This window comes from Telopea speciosissima, chromosome 10 (genome assembly GCF_018873765.1).
Source record: "Telopea speciosissima isolate NSW1024214 ecotype Mountain lineage chromosome 10, Tspe_v1, whole genome shotgun sequence".
Classification (NCBI taxonomy): domain Eukaryota; kingdom Viridiplantae; phylum Streptophyta; class Magnoliopsida; order Proteales; family Proteaceae; genus Telopea; species Telopea speciosissima.
This window is the reverse complement of record NC_057925.1, coordinates 61,607,736-61,628,791: the sequence shown is the minus strand read 5'-3', so window position 1 is coordinate 61,628,791 and position 21,056 is coordinate 61,607,736. Positions and strand designations below refer to the sequence as shown.

The 21,056-nt window shown below is 40.0% G+C and overlaps 1 protein-coding gene and 1 non-coding gene across 3 annotated transcripts in view; one reads left to right on the top strand and one right to left on the bottom strand.

Annotated features, from left to right (window-relative positions):
- LOC122641842 overlaps window positions 1–21,056 on the top strand; it is a 30,580-nt gene that overhangs the window by 7,442 nt on the left and 2,082 nt on the right. The window contains exons 3-11 of one of the 2 annotated variants that reach the window (XM_043835145.1): window positions 890–1,149; window positions 11,203–11,356; window positions 12,233–12,342; window positions 12,461–12,548; window positions 15,500–15,835; window positions 15,932–16,006; window positions 16,131–16,837; window positions 17,043–17,160; window positions 17,616–17,795. In XM_043835145.1, the coding sequence (XP_043691080.1) occupies window positions 890–1,149; window positions 11,203–11,356; window positions 12,233–12,342; window positions 12,461–12,548; window positions 15,500–15,835; window positions 15,932–16,006; window positions 16,131–16,837; window positions 17,043–17,160; window positions 17,616–17,795 (2,028 nt within the window). The remainder of the gene's footprint in view (window positions 1–889; window positions 1,150–11,202; window positions 11,357–12,232; window positions 12,343–12,460; window positions 12,549–15,499; window positions 15,836–15,931; window positions 16,007–16,130; window positions 16,838–17,042; window positions 17,161–17,615; window positions 17,796–21,056) is intronic. The other variant, XM_043835146.1, reaches the window with a different exon arrangement.
- TRNAS-GCU lies at window positions 10,875–10,962 on the bottom strand. The gene has a single exon. It is a non-coding gene; the product is annotated as a tRNA-Ser (tRNA).

The following is a 21,056-nucleotide window of genomic DNA, read 5'->3' as shown; positions in this document are numbered from 1 at the left end:
GCTAGGCTTCTGAAAATTGAACTCTTTTCTTCTTCTTATCTTTCTTAGATTTTGGATCCCCATCACTGAGTTAGTACAAAAATGTTGTGAAATCATAAATAAGCATTATGGAAAACAGAACTGCAGTGCCTGACACTGGCACCAACACAAGGTTTCCTACATGGCAGGGTTCTGAAGAAATGAAGTGTCCTTGTTACATAGATCTCCTAAGATGACTTTAGATCCATGGATTTGGCAATGAATCATGAATCTGTATCCATGATATATTAAACAGTAAATTCAATTGCAAGAATGGATAGATTCAACTCAACGCAACGAAGTCTTATTATAACTAAATGGGGTGAGCCATATGAATGTTCAACTCTATTTAACAAGAATGAATTGTTTAAAGTAAAAATAAAAAATAAAAAAAATTATCCTGTTTCTGTTTCATTCAAGGAATGTGGATTGCTTAAGTCTCTTGGGATCAAGTTTTCAATGCATGAACCCTCTTATCCTTTTTTTTTTTTTTTAACATTCATGCATAAGAGCACATTTGAGTAAAAAAGGAAGATGTCTTGTAGTTTATGAATGAACAAAAAATGATGAAGAAAATCCTCATGATGAGTACCTCATAGTTGGGTATGGATCATTACCAGACTTAGAAAAGCTGGTGATGGTCTGATGGACTTCTTATGATTGCTGATATTGTGTTGGGTCAGTAACCTATACGCATCAGTTCAGTACATGCCAATATTTGAATTTGTGTCCGACAAAAAAATTGACCTTAGGAAGGTACGGAAGCAATAAATGAGGGATGAATATAAAGTATATGAATTTTTAGTCTATTTTCCTTCTTGAACTATGTCTTATGAAGTCCCTTTTATTGGTTCTTCTTCTTGTCCTTCAGGTTTTTGCATGGAAAACTGTTCCACTTGCTCTGTTCGATGCTCCTACACCAGATTCAATAGGTGAAGGGCCAGTAATTTCTATTCGATATTCACTAGATGAGAAGATTATTGGAATTCAACGATCTAATCTTGAGATTGAGTTCAGGATAAGAGATACTGGGGAGGCTTTTGTCCATAAGACTAAATCAGAATCTGAGAGCATACTGGGATTCTTTTGGACAGATTGCCCATCCTGTGATGTTATATTTGTGAAGACAAGGTATGTGCTACAAAAAAAACACCAATCAGGGTGCTGTTTTATATGCAGTTAAAGCAACTTCAATTTATCAAATGTAAAAGCATAAGTGGAATTTGGTCCAAGCTGTTAGGTCCAACATTATTTGATGGTGATTTTTGCTTTTTATTTCACAATCTGATCTGTTGGAAGATGGAAGTGTTAAAAATCTATTTGCTGTTGATGCCTCTCTTTTACATTGCATCTTGATTTTCTTATCTTCCATTCTTTCTGTTCTGATTCATTCAATTATCTGTTTAAATAATGAGTTTTCTATAGTCTTTATATGGGAGGCCACTGCGATATCTGGATTCTGAAGTAAATGAATGAAAAGCTACAACCTCTTTTGTTTGTGTGTGTGGTAAACAAAAAGGGTCATAATGTATGCAGCCTTACCCCCGCTTTGCGGAGAGGCTGTTTCCAGACTCGAACCTGCGACCACTAGGTCACAATGGAGACTGTTGCAAATCAGAATTAAACTAATCACATCAGGGGTGAAGGAAGAAAGATGAAAGAAGATGAAGAAAGAGAGGGAGAAGAAGTTGCCGCAAGAGAGGAGAGCAGCCTGCAATTGGCAAATTAGAATTACCTTCACGCAGGCTGCCTCTCAATATATAATAAATTTAGACAAAATAGAAAGTATGGTAGTTAGGGATATGAAATTACCCCTAACCCCTTACTTATTACAACCTTACAAACTAAGGACAGAACTGATGTAAAATAACAGAAAACCCCAAAAACCCAAAATATAAGACTTAAATACCCCTAGTTTTCAACACTCCCCCTCAAGCTGGAGCATAGAGGTCTCCCATGCTCAGCTTGTTACAACAAGTGCGAAAACTGGGAGCAAAAAGTGACTTGGTGAACATATCTGCTGGCTGATTCGAGGATGAAACGAATGGGGTCTCAACAAGTTTTTTTGACACAGCATCTCGAACAAAGTAACAGTCCACTTCAATATGTTTGGTCCGTTCATGATAGACCGGATTGCTCGTAATGTATATGGCTGCCTGATTATCACAGTACATCTTTATAGGCACCGACACAGATAAACCCATGTCAAGAAGAAGAGACCTGAGCCACATCAACTATGCAGTAGTATGAGCCATAGCTCTGTATTCTGCTTCAGCACTCGACCTGGCAATTGTAGTCTGTTTCTTACTACGCCACGTAACCAGATTACCCCCAACAAAAGTACAATACCCTGTAGTCGAACGACAATCACTGGCCGAACCAGCCCAGTCAGCATCTGAAAAAGCAACAAGTTCCATATGCCTATGAGGGCGATAAATCAACCCTTTACCAGGAGCACCCTTCAAATAGCGAAGAACACAAACAACTCCATCCCAATGAGCCTTCCGAGGAGACTGCATAAACTAACTAAGGACACCCACTGCAAAGGAAATGTCTGGTCTGGTAACTGTAAGATAGATTAGCTTCCCAACCAAACTTCTGTACTGGTGCACGTCTTTAAGGAGATCACCATCATCTACCCCAAACTTCTGATGAGGATCCATAGGAACATCCACTGGCTTTGAAGCAAGCATGCCAATGTCAGACAGAAGGTCCAATACATATTTCCTTTGAGATAAACTGACACCTTTCCTACTTCTCACAACTTCAATGCCAAGAAAATAGTGAAGATTACCTAGATCCTTGGTCTGAAAATGCTGCTGTAAATATGCTTTTACCTCTGCAATACCAGCCTCATCATCACCAGAAATAATAATATCGTCTACATAGACGACCAAGACAACCACCTTACCATCCCGACGGCGGACAAACACCGAGTGGTTGGAATAACACTGTGAAAAGCCACAAAACATCACCGTAGCACTGAATTTCTCAAACCACGCTCTAGGCGACTGTTTGAGACCATAGATAGCCTTCCGTAGCTTACAAACCCATGTACGATCCTCCCCCTAAGCAACATACCCCGGAGGTTGCTCCATATAAACTTCCGCTTGCAAGTCACCATTCAAAAAGGCATTTTTAATGTCAAGCTGATATAATGGCCAATCAAAATTCACCGCCAAGGAAATAAGTAAGCGCACCGAATTCAGCTGGGCAACGGGAGAGAACGTCTCAAAATAATCAACTCCATAAGTCTGGGTATATCCCTTGGCAACCAGACGGGCTTTGAGCCGCTCAACAGAACCATCAAGAAGATACTTAATAGTGTAAACCTAGCGACACTTGACAAGGTCCTTACCAGGTGGCAAATCAACAAGAGTCCAGGTGTTACGGGTCAACAGGGCATCCATGGCATCCTTCCAACCAGGAAGACGAAGAGCGTCAGTGTGACTTTTAGGCACAATAGAAGAGGATAACGACAAGGCAAAATTATGGACCAAAGGCGGCAGATGAGATAAGGAAACAAACTTGTCAATGGGGTACACAACATTAGACTTCTGTGTACAGGAACGTGTACCTTTCCGCAAGGCAACAGGTAAGTTATCAGATGAGGAAGTAGACGGAGCTTCACCGGAGGAGGACGCAAGTGGAGGGGGTGAAACCACTGGAACAGTAGGAATCTCACACGGAGCTGCTGTCTTCTCCCGACGCTGATACACCTGCAAAGGAGGGGAAAACGGTACTAAGGTAGGAATAGGAGGTGGCACAACAGGATGCCACTAGTCCTCAGAGGACAACGAAGACTGAGAAAAGTAAGAACCCCCCTCAAAGAAGGTGACATCAGCACTCACAAAATATCTGGAAGAGACAGGGTCATAACACTAGTACCCTTTTTGGGTACGAGAATAACCTAGGAAAATACACTTGGTAGACCTAGGTGCAAACTTGTCAGTGGAGACATGTAAATTCTGCACAAAGCACACACATCCAAAAACACGAGGGGGTAAAGCGAAAGCGGGAATGCCTGGAAAAACGATGGAAAAAGGGGACCTATCGGCAAGAATAGAAGAAGGCATGCGATTAATCAAATAACACGCAGTCAACACACTCTCACACCAAAAAAGCTTTGGGACATGCATATGGAACATGATAGCACTAGCTACCTCAAGAAGATGCCTATTTTTGCGTTCAGCCACTCCATTTTGTTGTGGAGTATAGGAACAACTAGTCTAATGAATCATGCCACGGGCAATACAAAAATCAGAAATTGCATTTTGTGCATATTCCAATGCATTATCAGAACGAAAAACTTTAACAGACACACCAAACTGAGTTTTTATTTCATTATAAAATTCTTGGAATACAGATAAAAACTCGGAACGATCCTTCAGGAGATACAACCAGGTAAGACGGGAATGATCGTCCACGAATGTGACAAAATACATAAAACCACGTTTATTCTTGACACGACAAGGACCCCAGATGTCCGAATGGACTAAAGCAAATAAAGACGAACTACGAGCCACAGATCGAGAAGGGAAAGACACACGGTGGTGTTTCCCCAACTCGCAGGCTTCACACTCTATCCTAGACATAGACTTAAAAGACGAAAATAATAATTGTAACATAGCTAAAGATAAATGACCCAAACGACAATGCCATTGGAAGGGAGTCACCCCACCAACAGACGCAGCAGCAACGGAGGAAGTAGCAGCACCACAGGTAAGATAGTACAGCCCATCCTTTTTATGCCCTCCACCAATCGTCTTCCTCGTGTGAAGATCCTGAAAAACACAATGAGTAGGAAAAAATGTCACAGAACAGTGTAAAGTTTTGGTAAGCTGACTAACAGAAAGAAGACTTAATGGAAATTGAGTAACATGCAACACAGAGGAAAGACTAATAGAAGAGGTAGGAGTGACTTTACCAGATCCAGTAACAGGAGCAGCAGACCCATTTGCTAATATGACAGATGAAGAATCCGAGTTATTCGAAAAGGACGTAAACAAGGTAGCTCATATGAGCAGAAGCTCCAGAGTCAATAATCCAGGGAGAAGTAGTGGAGAAGAAAGCAGATGCACCTGCATGAGCAACGGTAGCAGCGGAAGAGGAAGGTATGGAGGATGCGCTACTGGATGCCTCAAGAGTTTGTAACCTCCGTAATATCTGAGAAAGCTCGTAACGATGAGTAGTGCTAGACGAACTGCCACCTGTAGTAGAACCTGATCGAGAAACACCAGTGGTCACAATATCAACATTCCCATCAGATACTGCATGATTGGCTGATTGGGTTGCCCAATCTGGTTTACCATGCTTATCCCAACAATAGTCAACAGTATGACCAGATTTACCACAATGAGTGCACCGTTGAGTAGAGCGATCACCTGACAGACCACCAGTACTACGACCACCACCACTATGACCTCCCCCTGTACCACGGCCTCTTCCACGACCACGACCAGCAGTAAAAGCAGAGTTATCCTTAGGGGAGGAATCAGCCTTGGGGAGGAATCAGCCTTGGCAGTCTTTGGGACCTTTAAGAACGTGTTCTGCTTTCTTAGAGGGATTGTCCCATCCTTCATAGTCTGGGAATTGTGGAAGGAAAGGAACAATAGGAGGCATGGTAATGGGGGGAGATCGGCTAACATGATCAGTGCTAAGATTGTTCGTTGGATCCAAGAGATCCCGTTTCCGACTTTCCCTTCTGCAGTCTCTAGTATGAAGGAGGGGTTGGCGCTTCAGGTTTTGAATTTACGTTCCCCCCCTCCCATCTGTAGGGTTCCACGCCCTGTGTACTGGAAACCCCCGTTCATAGGTGTGAAAGTTAATGTAGATGGTGCCAGTAAAAGCAATCCGGGGCTGAGTGGTGGTGGTGGAATTATTCGAAATCAGGAGGGAAGTTTGGTGATGGCTTTCTCAAATTTCTATGGGCTATGTACTAATACTGAAGCAGAAATGAGGGCGGTCTTAGATGGGCTTCGGGTTTGTGCGGTTAGGGGCTTTGCTGGCTGCCACGTTAGCTCGGACTCCAAGTCCATTGTGCAGTTTATTACTTCAAAAGCCTGTAAGGTGTGGTGTTGTTGGTACTGGTTTGACGAGGTTCTCCGTCTTGTGGATGCTTTAGGGGCGACCATGGCTTTTTCCTTTAGAGAAAGCAATCGTGCGGCAGATTTCCTAGCTAATAGGGTCTGCGAGATGAAATGTAATAGTGAGTTTCTCACTACTGGGGAGCGCCCCTCTGACCTTTCTAGGATTGTCAGAGAGGATAAGGCGGGCCTGCCGGTTTTCCGGCAATAGGTTAGCTTTGTTTTGTCTATTTTCCTTTTGTAGGGGAAGGGATTCTCTTGGTTGTAATGAGTGAGAGTGCTGCTGAGTACCGTTGGGTCTGGGGTAAGGCGGGCTATGTCCCCCCCATGTTTTTTCCAAGTATTGAATTTTTCTAATAAAAGCCTAGGGGCCACCCCGGGTCCCAGATAATATTCGGGGTAAAAAATAAAATAAAATAAAAAGACAAGAGAAGGTATCAGCCCTTCACAGCCTTCAGATCAGAATTTAACCCAGCAAGAAATTTGGAGACAAAGAACTCATTACGTTGGGCTTTTAATTTGTCAATATCAGTAGTAAGAGGCTGAAATACATTCAACTCCTCAACCAGGCCCTTAAAAGAACAATAGTACTCTTGGAGAGACTTAGAAGATTGCTGGAGCTGGAACAGTTTTTCATACAAATCGTATACACGGTTCATACTTTTATCCTGAGAAGAAGTATCTTGCAGATCATCCCAAACACCTTTGGTCGTAGTGTGAAACATAACGTTGGCGGCTATTTCTGGTTCCATTCTATTCCCATAGCCAGATGAGAGTGATGGCATTCTCCTTTTTCCATTCACTGTAATTGCTGTCACTGGAGGAAGGTGGATCAGATGTAATATATTGAAGCTTGTCCTTGCCCATGATATACACTTTCACAGCCTGTGCCCATAACAAATAATTCGAGCTCCCCTTGAGCTTGATGGAGGTAATTGTCACATTCACATTATCAGAAGAAGGTGGAACAGCAGAGGTAGTAGTAGTAGACTTAGAGTCACCCATAATAAACAAATAATATTGACAGAAGCAGTAAACAGCAGCAACAATTACAAATCAGGTGCAAAAAAAATTGCAGGAATGATGACCCAGCAGTAGGTGAGCACCAACCACACAAATAATATGGACAGCAGCAACTTATACCAATTCAGGAGCAAAGAAGGTTGCAACAGAAGTCAAACAATAACCACACAGAGCAAGCCAGCAAGTGCAGGAAATAACTAAAAGGATTTGGGGAAGAACATCACCAAGATAGCAAATCCTCGAAGAATAACATAAGGAGGTCACTAGATCAGAAGAGTGGCAACCACAGAATCCTCCAGTCACACAGCCAGCAGCAACAATCGATTCTCACCAAAAAAAGAAACCAAAATTGATATGGAGAGCAAAACAGCAGTTGAGATCGATTTCTCCAATATGAAGAACAGAGAGAGAAGTTGATAGAATCTTCAAACCAGCATGAAAACCACCTTAAAGAAGATCATAAAGAACAAGATTGGCATAGGAACCACATGCCATTAGCACCCAGTGATAATAGGAACCATCACCATCCAAAGAGAAAAAAACATTCAGCAGGAATAATTTCTGATCGATTCTTCAAGGTTGTCTTCCCATCAGTAACCAAACTCCATCGAGAGAGATCAAAAACAGCCCTCCATTCATTAATAAGGAGACTTTAATCCATAGCAAACCAGAGCAGCAATCGGTGGCTGCACACCAAAAAAAAAAAAACTGGAAACTGAAGGAGAAAACCAGAAGAAAGGGATTGAAGAACCCTTGATTGATTAGTATAGCTCTGATACCATGTTGCAAATCAGAATTAAACTAATCACATCAGGGATGAAGGAAGAAAGATGAAAGAAGAAGAAGAAAGAGAGGGAGAAGAAGTTGCCGCAAGAGCGGAGAGCAGCCTGCAATAGGTAAATTAGAATTACCTTCACGCAGGCTGCCTCTCAATATATAATAAATTTAGACAAAATAGAAAGTAAGGTAGTTAGGGATATATGAAATTACCCCTAACCCCTTACTTATTACAACCTTACAAACTAAGGACAGAACTGATGTAAAATAACAGAAAACCCCAAAAACCCAAAATATAAGACTAAAATACCCCTAGTTTTCAACAGAGACCATTGCACCAAGGCCTGCCCTCGTGTGTATGGTGAACACAACATCGTATATTCTGCAAAGGCCTTGTCATATGGCCACATGTGTTAAATCAATGTTAACTTGGTCAACCCCAAGGGGGGTTCTCAATTGGGAAAGACCAACACCTCACAATTAAGGGGTCATGAGTTCAACTCACGTCCTACCGCCTACCTATCCAAAACAAAGGGGGTCCTCCTACATGTCACTATGAAGAGTGAAGTAGATCACTTCATTATATTTTTATTTACCCTTTTGAATCATTTTGGTGAGTGGAGATGAAAGGTTAAAATCTGTTAATTAACCCCTAACAGAATCTTGTAGGGAGAACTCTACAGTTCCCTCTCTCTATCTCTCTGATACTTTCTCCCTGTAGCCACAGCCCCCTTTCCCTTTGTCGCCCCTGCCCTCTGCATCTCACGCCCCTCCCCCTGTATCTAGAGAAGAGAGAATAATGAAAAAATAGAGCTTCCGTGAGCCTTGACTGGCTGCCCGATTCGAGAAGTGCGATCCAGAGCTAGCTCTGGCCACGGTGGAGTGTTGTGCCAGTTGCTGGTGGGTTGTGTAGTGTTGCTTGGCACGCCCTAACGGTTCTGATACTGGTGAAGTTGCAGAGAGATGCGGTGGATCAGGATGCCCTGTGCCAGGTTACAAGCATGTGTTCGGTGGTTTCGGATGTCAGATTACCCCCTCCCTTGCCACCTGCTGCGCCCCCTCCCCCGTCATGAGCAGCCTGGCTGGAAAGCCCTCTCACACCTCCATTCCCTGCAGCATCCTCTGATCTTATCAGAGATTACCACTAGCATTGGCTCTCCTCCACGTTGACTGCCTCGCACAAGTCATGGCAAATAAATAGGGAATCAAGGAGAGAATAAGGGGGCAGAGTTGGTATACGCTGAGAAGTGAAAACAGAGTGGGTTTGGGTTGTAGGAACAGTTCGCTACTTGGACTTGGAGCAAGGAAGACAGCGCTTATTTGGAACACGAGTGCTGGTTCCACTATGCCCAAGTTCGTTCACCACTGTTGATGCTCACCTGTCTCTGCTTCGAATGCTCACCTCTACCACCGCTTGCTACATAGACTTGGTGCAAGGAAGGCAACGGTGATTAATTGAGGGTTTTCATGATGTAGTTCTTCTCCATTGATGGATTGAAGAATGAAGTGGGGGAGACACATTAAGGGAGGGGGAGGAGAACAGGAGCTGGGGTGAAGATTTGGTAAAGTATTATTAGTTTGTGAAATTACTATATAAACCCTTCATATATTGAATAACATGAGTGAAAAGTAGGGGTAAGAAAGTCATAGTGAAGTATTATTAGTTTTTGAAAGTACTATATAAAACCTTCATATATTGAATAACATGAGTGAAAAATAGGGGTAAGAAAGTCATAGTGAAGTATTATTAGTTTGTGAAAGTACTATATAAACCCTTCATATATTGAATAACATGAGTGAAAAGTGGGGGTAAGAAAGTCATAGTGAAGTGAATTTTTTCACTAGGCGTAGTGACACGAAAGAACACCCCCCCCCCCCCAAAAAAAAAAAAAAAACTTGGTCAATTTCCCACTTCCACTACAATATGGATACTCTGCAGGTTTCTGTCTAGAAGTAGTGCTTGATGCTAAATTTACACTGTTTTGTTGTATCATGGGCAGAGAGTATGTTCTGCCTTGTGTTATTCTGGAAGACAGGGTTTTCCTTAATTAGTTCAAATCTGTCATAGAGTCTGAGAATATTTTATGGGAAAAGGTTCTCTGATCAAACTGCAGAGGGTGCGGTAGCGCCCTCTCTCTCCTCCTCACATGAAATGACCTCCCTGACCCCTATTCATGAAACTGTTCCATCACTATTGGAGGGGCAGCGGATCAATCCATTCGAGGGGGGAGGGGCAGAGCAGCAGGCAGACAAAGCAGGAGAAGAGATATGGATTGAACCAGAAGCAATGCCCGTCAGAGCAACACCCGTATGCCGCTCTCTCAGAGAACCCTCTCTCATTTTATTCTTTTGAATTAATGTGCAAAGATAATGCTTTACCAGATAGATTTATTAAAGTAGAACAGTTAAAGAACATTGAGTGTAAGAACATTGAGTGTTAATTGTGAGAATACTTTACGGGAGACATGATATAGTTATCATTAAGAGCGTACTGTTTAAAGTTAAATAGACCTGGATGTTTCAGCTTTTTCTTCAAGTGTGAGCCATCAGAGCATCTTGAGTATTCTCTTTCTCCTTCAACCCATGCCTCACACTTTACGGAAAACTTTCAGATGCTGTTCACTTCCCTGTTATTTATATATATATATATATATATTCATACCATAAACAGACATCACAATCCCTTGTGGAAAAAAAATCATTTGCTGAGATGGAAATAAGGATATCAGATTCCTACCAAGATAACTGGAAGTTTCAACCAATAAGAACCCTAATGAACCTACAAAAGGTAAAGGCCCAGCAGAAATTACTTGTTTTTCGAGACCCCGCTATAAGTTCTATCCATATATCTTCTGATCACCAGTTCATACTAGACCCAGTTTCATTTTATTGGAATTGAGAGAATAGCAAAAAATTACTTTATTTTATTTTTTTAATTCAAAAGAAAAAATCTCAAGTCATTAAAGAAAACAGAAAGAGAGGGATTGGAACCCTCGGTACGAATAACTAGTACAACGGATTAGCAATCCGCCGCTTTCGTCCACTCAGCCATCTCTCCTAATTGAAAAAGAATTCGACTTACTATGTTACAGTTACACATGAAGTAAAGACTAATACATAATAAAAGTTTTAAAAATTAATTATATTATCATCATTATTAATTTCAATATTTATTAATTAATCTATTTAATTTCATTTTAATATATTTAATATAGATGATTTAGTCTGATGTTCTTTGCCCTCACTAACTTATGCCTTGTTTCAAATTTTCATTTCATTGATATGAAATTCAATACAGTGGTTTGGATCTGTTTGCATATGAACCTGAGCTGAAGGCACTCCGATTGGTTGAGACAAAAAGATTGACTGTGAGCTGGTATATTTACACACACGAAAGTCGGCTGGTTCTTCTTGCCTCTGGAATGCAGTGCAAGTCTTTCACTGGATATCAGGTAGATCCACCAATGTCGATTACATTAAGGGTTTAAAAGTTAGGGATCACTGTTGGTTAGGTTTCGTATTGTTTGATGTTTTTTAGTACTCAACAAATACTGCATTAATTTATAATGGTTAATGTAAAACATGGCAGTTGAATTCATGTCAGCCAGCTCCTAAAATTTCTGTCCAAATGCTAATATACTGCTTTAGTTTTGGGCCATGGTTGGCTTTTAACTTGTGATCATTCATAGCACCAAAAAGCTCAGAAAACCAAGGTTTCAAAATTCAGAATCGGATCGGCCTGTATGTATTGGGATTGGTGGTATCCAATCTAGCTGGTCTTCCTCAAAGATAGGCTGATATCAGGCCGGATAGTCTGATCCATATTGGGCCTGGAGGCAACCAATCCAGTCTCTGATACTGTATCTTGAACAGGACCATTTCTACCTTTAATTTACAGCATCCTATGCAAAAAAGTAATTTTGCTGATGCACGTACTCTATTACTTGTACTGATCTCTTTTTTTCCTGCAAACACAGTTTAAAAATCACACAATGTTACAATACTTCCCTAACAGTCTAACAGACTAACACATCGGTATGCTGCCTCTATATTGGTCAATGACTTGAATAGACATTTACTTCATATTTCTATCAACTGGATCTATTTGGTAACTTCAAGTTTTGTCCAATATTTATATCTAATTACTCTTTAGCAGCTGTTGATATTCATTACTTTTCTGTTTCTCTAACAAAGTTCTGGTGCATTTCTTCGTATCTTAGCCTTAGATATAGACAATGAGTCACACTCATGTTCTTAGATAATATACAAGATCATTCCCACTCATATTCTTGTACTATTTTAACTCTCTTGTCACTCTTTGTTTTCAGTTTTCATCTGGGGGAATTATTCGCTTGCCAAGGTTTGAGATGGCAATGGCAAAAGCAGAGGCAAACGAGAAACCTGTCCTACTTGCGGAAGATGTTCATATTGTTACAATGTTAGTTTTTTCTGTTGCTTCTTTCTTGCTAAGAAAATTACATTTCACCAGAACAGGATTTGTTTTTGTAGCACGGAATTTCATTTATATTTTTCTAAATATGTATCATTATTTACAGGTATGGTAGGATATACTGTTTGCAAGGTGATAGGACTGCAATGCTACTGCACTTGTATAGGTTTTACCGGGATGCCATTGTACAACAGGTAAATCATGTTTTGTGCTCTTCTTTCTTTTTTTTCCTCGATGTATCAACAGCAGAAAGACGTGCCTCCATTAGCTGCTCTCTTCCAAATTTCCCCTTCACTTATAGGTTACCTGAGTGAAATTTTACTTAGTCATGTAAAGACGTATAGATTGTTACAAACGCTTACCCCAAAAGCTCGAACTGTTAGGTAAGGACCACAACAATGTATATCAAAACAACCCCCCCCCCCAACCTTTAAAAAAAAAAAACAACACCACTCCCCATGCTCAATTGATCGGGAGCATTTTCCTTCCCCCCTTGAGGAGTTGTTGACAGATGGGTGATTGTTTGAATTCTTGTAGTCCAGATAGGTCTTGAGAAGCCCCGCACATGTCGGCCGACACACGCGCACACACACGCACACACACACATGGCTCTTCACGTGGCGTCGCCACCACATGACACCAAGGGGCACAGGATAGAGAGCACAACAACACACAACACAAACTCCTCGCACTTTGTAACGACCCGGACCCGATCATGAAAGATAGGTCCCGACCTTAAATAGTTGACTACACGGGGTCACAAAAGTTCCGTATAAATTTAAACAAACAAATAATGTCCCAGATCATACACTTAAACACATGCAGAAGCATTAACATAAAACACTACGGAAGCGTTGCATTAATTTATTCTTTTCCATTTGCTAAATACACAGGTGGCTAGAGTGAAATAATATAACTACAGTCCATTACCTTACCAAAACGAGTGTTACTAATCACTTACAGTTATCCTTACAAAATATTGATTAGAAGAAAACTGCTAGATTGTCCCCATTACATAACCACATAACTATACAAAAAGATTCTTGAACCAGAGCTATATACAACAAAAGATCACATAAGGAACACACATCACGATAAGTCTTCCCCTCCAACATCATCTGCCGTGTACACCTCGTCATTTGTAAAAAGTCAGCTTAATTTGGGTGAGCATGGGCCCAGTGGGGTGCTAAGTACATTTCATTCATGCATAAATTAGGATAATAAAAGAATAAGTATTAAATAAATCAACATAACATTATTTATTCATTTAACTAGGTAAGGTCATGGCCATTGTGAACTACCGAGTGTGCACACACTTGTTGAGGTCATCTCGCTAGATCACTTGTCGGAATGAGCTCTAGATTAAACCTTTCTAGATCACCTATGCGAACAGGCTCTAGTTCAAAACTCGCTAGATCACCTCTGAACAAGCTCCAGATTATACCTCTCTAGATCACCTGCGTGAACAGACTCTAGTTCAAACCTTGTTGGATCACCTGTGAACAAGCTCCAATTAAATCATGTTAGATCACTCGTCCAAACAAACTCTAGTTTTAACTCTCGCTAGATCACCTGAATGAACAGGCTCTAGATTAAAATCTCACTGGATCATCTATGAACAGGCTCCAGCTAAAGAGATATAGACCTCATCCAGTACTTTACCCCCTACTGGAAAGGGGACAGTAGTCACAGGTATTTGTCTAACATTTTAAACATTAAAACTTTCATGAGTTCATCATTCAAATGCATTCATTCTCATTAGGAAATTATAAATAAAACATAATCTCATAACATTCATTCTTGTGGAAATTCATAGTCATAACGTAGCATGCATTTCAAACACTCACCATCTAGTTAATTTACAATTATACATGAACTTGTATACCAAGCATAGAACAAGAACTCGCGAGATCTCAACGAATATCTCGCTATTTTGAGAGATCGAGACGAGATCCTTGGCGAGATCTCAGGTCGAGTTCGACCCTAAATCAAGCATATTAGTTCCAAAATCTGGCGAGATCTCATGGTTTTGGTCATCTCAGTGGAAAATCTTGGTATACAGACACCTATATATGCAAACCTTGGTATACAGACACTTATGCCAGAAACTAGGATAGACACTTATTTATGCCTAATATTATTTAAGTAAATATTTGTGTTTACTTAAGATATTATTCATAAATAAGCAAATACCCCCCTATTTGAATCCAATAAAAATAGTTAAAAAATAAAATTCCAAAAGGATAAAAATTCAACCCCCCAGTTCAAGAACAAAAACTGGATTTTCGACAATAGGTGCATTTTTCAACTTTCTAATGCTGGGGTTTTTCTCAAATCTAAAAAACTCCATAAATCTTAATATGGTAAAGCATTGCTTAAAACCAAAAGTGCGGTAAGATATTCATTTGTTTTGATGTCCAAAAAAAATATTTTCATTCAGAGGGATTTTGACAGCATTCGCGCACACCAAATTAAGTTTGACTGGTACATAATTCCTTCAATATAAATCAGATTTAAGCAATCTTGGACTTGTTGGAAAGTTTTCAAAGCAAACTTCTATTTAGCTCTTTTTGTCAGTTTGGTGATAAATATGTCATTCAATTCTGCTGAACTTTGGATATTCTTAGAAATCTAAATTATGATTGTCAATGGTATTGTTGACTCTATAACAGTTGGATTGGTGTTTCTGCTTACTCACTACTTCAGTCTGTCTGATTTATGATGTCTTACGACTACTTATAAAAAACAACAACAGCAACAGAAATTGACAACAACAACAACAACATGCTTTCCCATATAAATACTCGCATACATAAATCATTGGCACTAAGCTTAATAACAAAACACCTCACTCAGAAGATTCACTTTGTTTGCTGTTTGCTATTAATGTTGTTGCTCTTTTCATAAGGAACTAAGATTCATTCCTCGCTTATGTTCTGTTGAAGAACTTGTTTTATCATTGTTCCTTGCTATCTGTTGCTTTACTGTTTGAGTACTAAGTAGTAGAAATTAATCTTTTGTTTGTATTTCTAGTGAAGCTTATTTGTTTCTTCATTGACTTCTCAGAGAATACTGTATTCCTTCTCATTATCTCCTACCGGGATGTATTTTTTTTCATTTGAGGACATGTTTGTTCGCATTTCAGGGTTCTTTGCCAATTTATTCGAGCAAGATTGCAGTCAGTGTGGTTGATAATGTACTATCTGTCCATCAAGTGGATGCCAAAGTTGTTATTTTGTATGACATATTTGCAGATTCCTGGGCACCAATATCTGCTCCACTTCCTCTCCTACTGAGGGGTTTTCCAAGGGCTAATACTTCCTCCTCTCGATTAAATAGTAGGGATACAGTCCATGTAGAGGTAAGTGAAATGAGTGATCATGAAGGTATCATCTATGGAGATGAGTGGACTTTTCTCATTCCTGACCTTATATGTGATGCTGCTCATGGTACTTTGTGGAGGATTCATTTGGACTTAGAGGTAAGCATTGTTCCTACTTGCTAGTTATTTTTTTTAGTTACTAAGGTGTACTCCATGAATTTATGAAGTAGAATTGTATACATTTTTTCCTTGTAGGCTATTGCTGCCAGTAACTCAGAAGTGCCCTCTGTTCTAGAATTCTTGCAGCGCCGTAGACTGGAAGCCAGTAAGGTGATGTTCTTATATTATGAACCGCATTAGCACTGCTTTTTAAATTTACTTAATCTATCTGGTGCACAAAATGTTAGTTATAGCACCTAGACTGATGCTATAAGCCATTTGATTTACATTGCAGGCTAAGCAATTATCCTTGGCGATTACTTGCACTATAATTCTAGAACGGAGACCGGTACCCATGGTTGCTAGAGCAATTGATGTGCTAGTCACCTCTTACTCTCATTCAATTAAAACAGGAAGTTCACTCCTTGGGAAGACAGTGGGTGGTGAGACTACTTCCACTTCTGGAATACAGCATGCATATAACTCTAGAACCGGAGATGGCTCTCTGACTAGAATTGCAAGAAATGGAAAATCGATGCATGAATCCGCAACTGCAAGTGGAGTGGATGGGGAACCTCAACAATCCAGGACTGGAGATGTGGAAAATGGATCTCGGGATCTTACCACAGGTTTGACTGTAGATAGAACATCAACTTCACTGGTTTCAGACTCTGAGGAGAATGTTGGTTCAGAAATAATGAAGAGCAGTTCAGGAAAGCCTCTTGAAAAGACCCAATCCAACAATCTTCAGTGTGTGGAAACTAAAGAAGGTATGGGGGCTGAAACTTCTTCTGGTGTGGGCAGCAGTTCAGGAAAGCCTCAAGTGCTTGGTCCCAGAGGCAATCCATTGAACTCTGATGTTTCTGGGCAGCAGGAGTCACAAGTTGCTTCTCCAGCAATTTCACCTGATGAGATGTACAGTTTTGTCTTTGCTCCTGTAGAGGAAGAGATAGCAGGAGATCCTTGTTACTTGGTTGCTATTATTGTTGAGTACTTCCGCAGGTATGCTATCTAGTATTTCCTTGATTGATGCCCGACTTTTATGTAATCTACTTCAGAAGAGTGCTAGGGAAACATTTAAGGTACATGATGGTTAAATTTGCATGCTACAATGACCAGTTCTAATGGTAAAAATTTCAAATTACATTTTTTGAGGCTGCATGTAGCCATATTTTCTTTCATCCCATGAAACCTTAACCTTCTTCTCTAATTGCAGTGCTGCCTTGGAAAAACTCAAAGTTCATCCAAATCTGAATGTCTTGACCGTACAATTGCTAGCCCGCAGTGAGCACTATGTGGAACTTGGGTTGTTCATCATAAACAAGGTCCATTTGTTAACTTAGCTGCCACAATCTTTCCTGTTGGCATAGTTCATTATTATAAATTCGTAAGCATGGTGTTATTTCCATTTTCCATTTCAATTTGCAAGTGGTATTTTATGAGGAAACTACGTTATTTAAAATCATGTACATACATATGATGTGTTTATTCAGTATTTACAGTTATCGTTATTTTCATTGTTTGTTGCCTATGTTGTTAGTATTATTGTTTCTTGCTATTATATATTATTGTTGTTGGCGTTATTATTGGTATTGTTATTATAACTATTAGCAATAGTAGTATTAACATTATTAGTACTACTACCATTGCTTCTGCTACTTATTGTTCAACCTTTGAGTTTGAGCTTGTATTGAGTCCTTGTAGAAGGAAGAGTTACCTTCTATTTCTAAGCATGTGTACATGTGCTGAAGGAACCGTATTTTATTTTTTCTTCATGCAGATCCTTGAGCCCTCAAAAGAAGTTGCATTACAACTATTAGAGTCAGGTCGCCATAATATCCAGACAAGGAAGTTCGGTATGGATATGCTGAGACAGCTCTCGTTGCATCATGACTATGTGTTGCTTCTATTGCAAGATGGATATTATCTTGAAGCCCTACGTTATGCACGAAAAAACCAGGTAATTCTTAATAGAAAAAATCCTTTCAGAAAGTATATCGTCTTATATATCACAAGAACTATGACAACAATCCTCCTTTATAATGACTACTACCCAAGCATCCTCCTCTATAACATACAAGAGATTCCTTGGGATGTCGTGGGCAAAATGATTGGCTTCTGTTAAAGTGCCATGACAAGAACCTGCAGCCTTGTTTCTCTGCATGGATACAGAGAAAAGATATCCTCAATTGCAGTGATCTATTTGGATGTCCATTGTAAATCCATATGCTTTCCTAGACCACAGGATCCTTCCATTGTGGCAATTCACAGTATTCATTGAGTCTGAATAAACATGATTCCTTGATTCTTTGCAATTGCATCTTGTACTAGGAAACAAATCCCATCTCTGTCCATCCAAAGCCTCAGATGCCGTTGTTTATCCATGTTTGTAAAAATCGACTGGGTGTCAGATCATTGAGGCAAAAAGTTGGCAGTTTGGCAATCTAACTGTCTGGCCTGATGGTCTGAACAGTCTAATCTCAAGAAGTTTAACATATTTATTTTTGTTACAAATAATACATTTGATACTATGAATAATGAAATGAGCCTTGTTATAGTGCATATCGGCTTGCTCTAAATGTGGTGTTGAGGGTTTGAGTCTCCTCTCTAGCGTAGTTTACTTTCAACTTTTTTAATAAAGTATATACCAGTCTGATGGTTTGATGAACCAGTTCAAACATTGTGGATGATCTGACCTTTTGGACAAGGCAGTTTTTGATTGTTCAACAGTTCCCAACTCCCCTCTGGTACCACATTGGAATGGATGGGTCCCTCTGAAAAGGTCGATGGTCTGAACAGTCCAACTGTCCGGTCCAGCAGTCTGTAAACACACTGTTTTTTACTGATCCATCAATATGAAGGATAAGACAGGCTGGATCTGATGGCTTACAGTTGATCAATTTCATGCCTTAGCTAGCAAAAGGCATGTGCAGGTCCCCTGAAGCCAGAATTGCAACAAGATCCGCTACATCTTTTCCCCACCAATTAAATCAACATTGAAATGATATGACAATCATCTCCATCACTTCTTCAGAAGCAAAAAAGTTGTTCCAAAGCATCCACCAATTTCCTATTGTCCTCAAATGAATTGTACCTGGCTACCTGCACCCGACAAAATATTTCAGATTATAGTAGTTGCTACATGCTTGCAATTAACAGTTAGACTTGGAAATGGCTTTCCAAACAACTAAAACAGACATTTTACCCAATTCGATGGATACCTACTAATGTAGTCCTAGAATAGGAAATAATCCTAGTAGGAGCCAGGTAGAATCAAGCTCTGGTTAAGCCTGCTGTTTAGGGCTGATTAGGGGCTGTTTTACGGCAAAATTAGGGTTTAGGATGGGAATTTGGGAATGGGGTTTATAGGGTTTTAATCTACAGGTTTAGAGGGTCATTATGGTATAAAAATATCTGGATTTGGTTAGGTTTCAAAATTCTGCAGATTTAGGGTTAGGGTTTCGGGTTTTTAAAATTAGGAAAATAGCCAAAACTAGGGTTTACAGTAGGATTCAGGGGCAGGGCTTAAGGTCGAGTGTTAGAGGGACTAGGGGGAAGGTTCGGCTGCAGCAGGGAGGTTTTCTGATGGCTGAATATGTCCCAGCAGAAAATTAGGGCTTTTTAGGGTTTAAAGGATAAGAGGGATTTTAGGGTTTGGCTGGACAGAATGGGCAGCAAGTCTGGTCGAGTGGGGGAGATGGTATGGGAAGGCTGTGCTCTGATTTTGGTGTAAAACAGAGGTAGGATGATGGCTGGATAATGCCTAGATGATCTAGGGTTTTGGAAATTCAAATAGAAAAACAAGAGGGATCGAATGGGGGAGGGAAGGAAACTAAAAACAGAAATTTAAATCTCAACTTACTATAGGATTCCACCGGCAGCAAGTTAAGGGATGAAGGATGAAATCACCTTCGAAGAGAGACCCTCCCAGCCGTCACGGCGTAAGGAGTCGCAGGATTCCACCCACCCTTCCACCTTGATGTACCCACAAGGATGCAAACACTCAAAGGAGCAGAACAACAGCAGCAGTCGGCCAGCAATAGAAAACAGTCTTTTAATTCAAATTTCAACTGTGGGGGAGCCTCCCACGATCTCTTATATTTATAATAAGGCCATAGGTCAATTCCTACTACAAATTAAATACCTCTCCTTCACAAAAACATGGAAGGAAGAGGTGTAAGTCTAATTAATTACTTAAAACAGTGTAATGACTTAACTACCCCTACTAACTTAAAGTAAAAGAATCTAACTTAGAACAATTAACTTAAGTGAAGATTCCATACTAACCAATAGGATATAAGAACCTATTAGCCAATAGGAACATTTCACTTAAATTAGACCCATTGAACCAATTGGATGCAACCAAATCTAAACCGGTTCAATCTAAAAACATAAAAATAACTAAGTATTGGGCTAATCCCGTATGCAACCTAAGTACCCCTAGTTTAGGCTCATTAAAGTGGCCTATTACATAAAAAACCCTTGGGAACAAAGGCCCAACATGGATATAACCCAACCCTAGGCCTATTTCTAAAGAAAGAAGCCCTATTTGGTGATCATTCTGCATCACCTACCTAGCTGGATTGTGCTGTATTCAATATGGTTCCGGACCTCACACTACCAGGGGTGCTGGAAAGTTAGATACCATGGGTTTGGGGTTGAATCATAGTACTGGGAGCAAACTAAAGTACTAAACCCTAATTTGGGAAGTTTGGGACAGCTTGCTGGGATCTACTTGAATAAATAGGGAACAGAAATGAAAAAAGAAAATAGATATTTTTTAATATAGAACTGCTGATAAGAGAAACTAAGAATTCAAATAAGAGGCTTAAAGTAACAGGTGATGCAGGAGCAATTTCTTGGACCGGACCAAACCTGTTGGGAAACCCAGATGGAGATGAACTGCGTCCAATTGCTTTTTGGGTCCAGTAGGATATTTTAATTTAATTATTTATATTTATCTTGTAATCCTCTGTTATAGTTTTAATAGGCTAGGTAGTGGTAGAGTTTAATTCCCTTATGAGGCAGAGTTAGATTTTCTTTCTATTTTAGTCTTAGAGTACAATAAGGGAACTTTTAATTTTGTTTTATAAATATGGTTGTAACTTGTAACTCAATTCAAAACACAGATTTTAATTGAATTGAATTTGAAGGATGGGTTTATATGCGGCTTACCTATTGTGAGTGCGCTCTCTCCCTTTCCTCTCTCTCCTCTGAATTC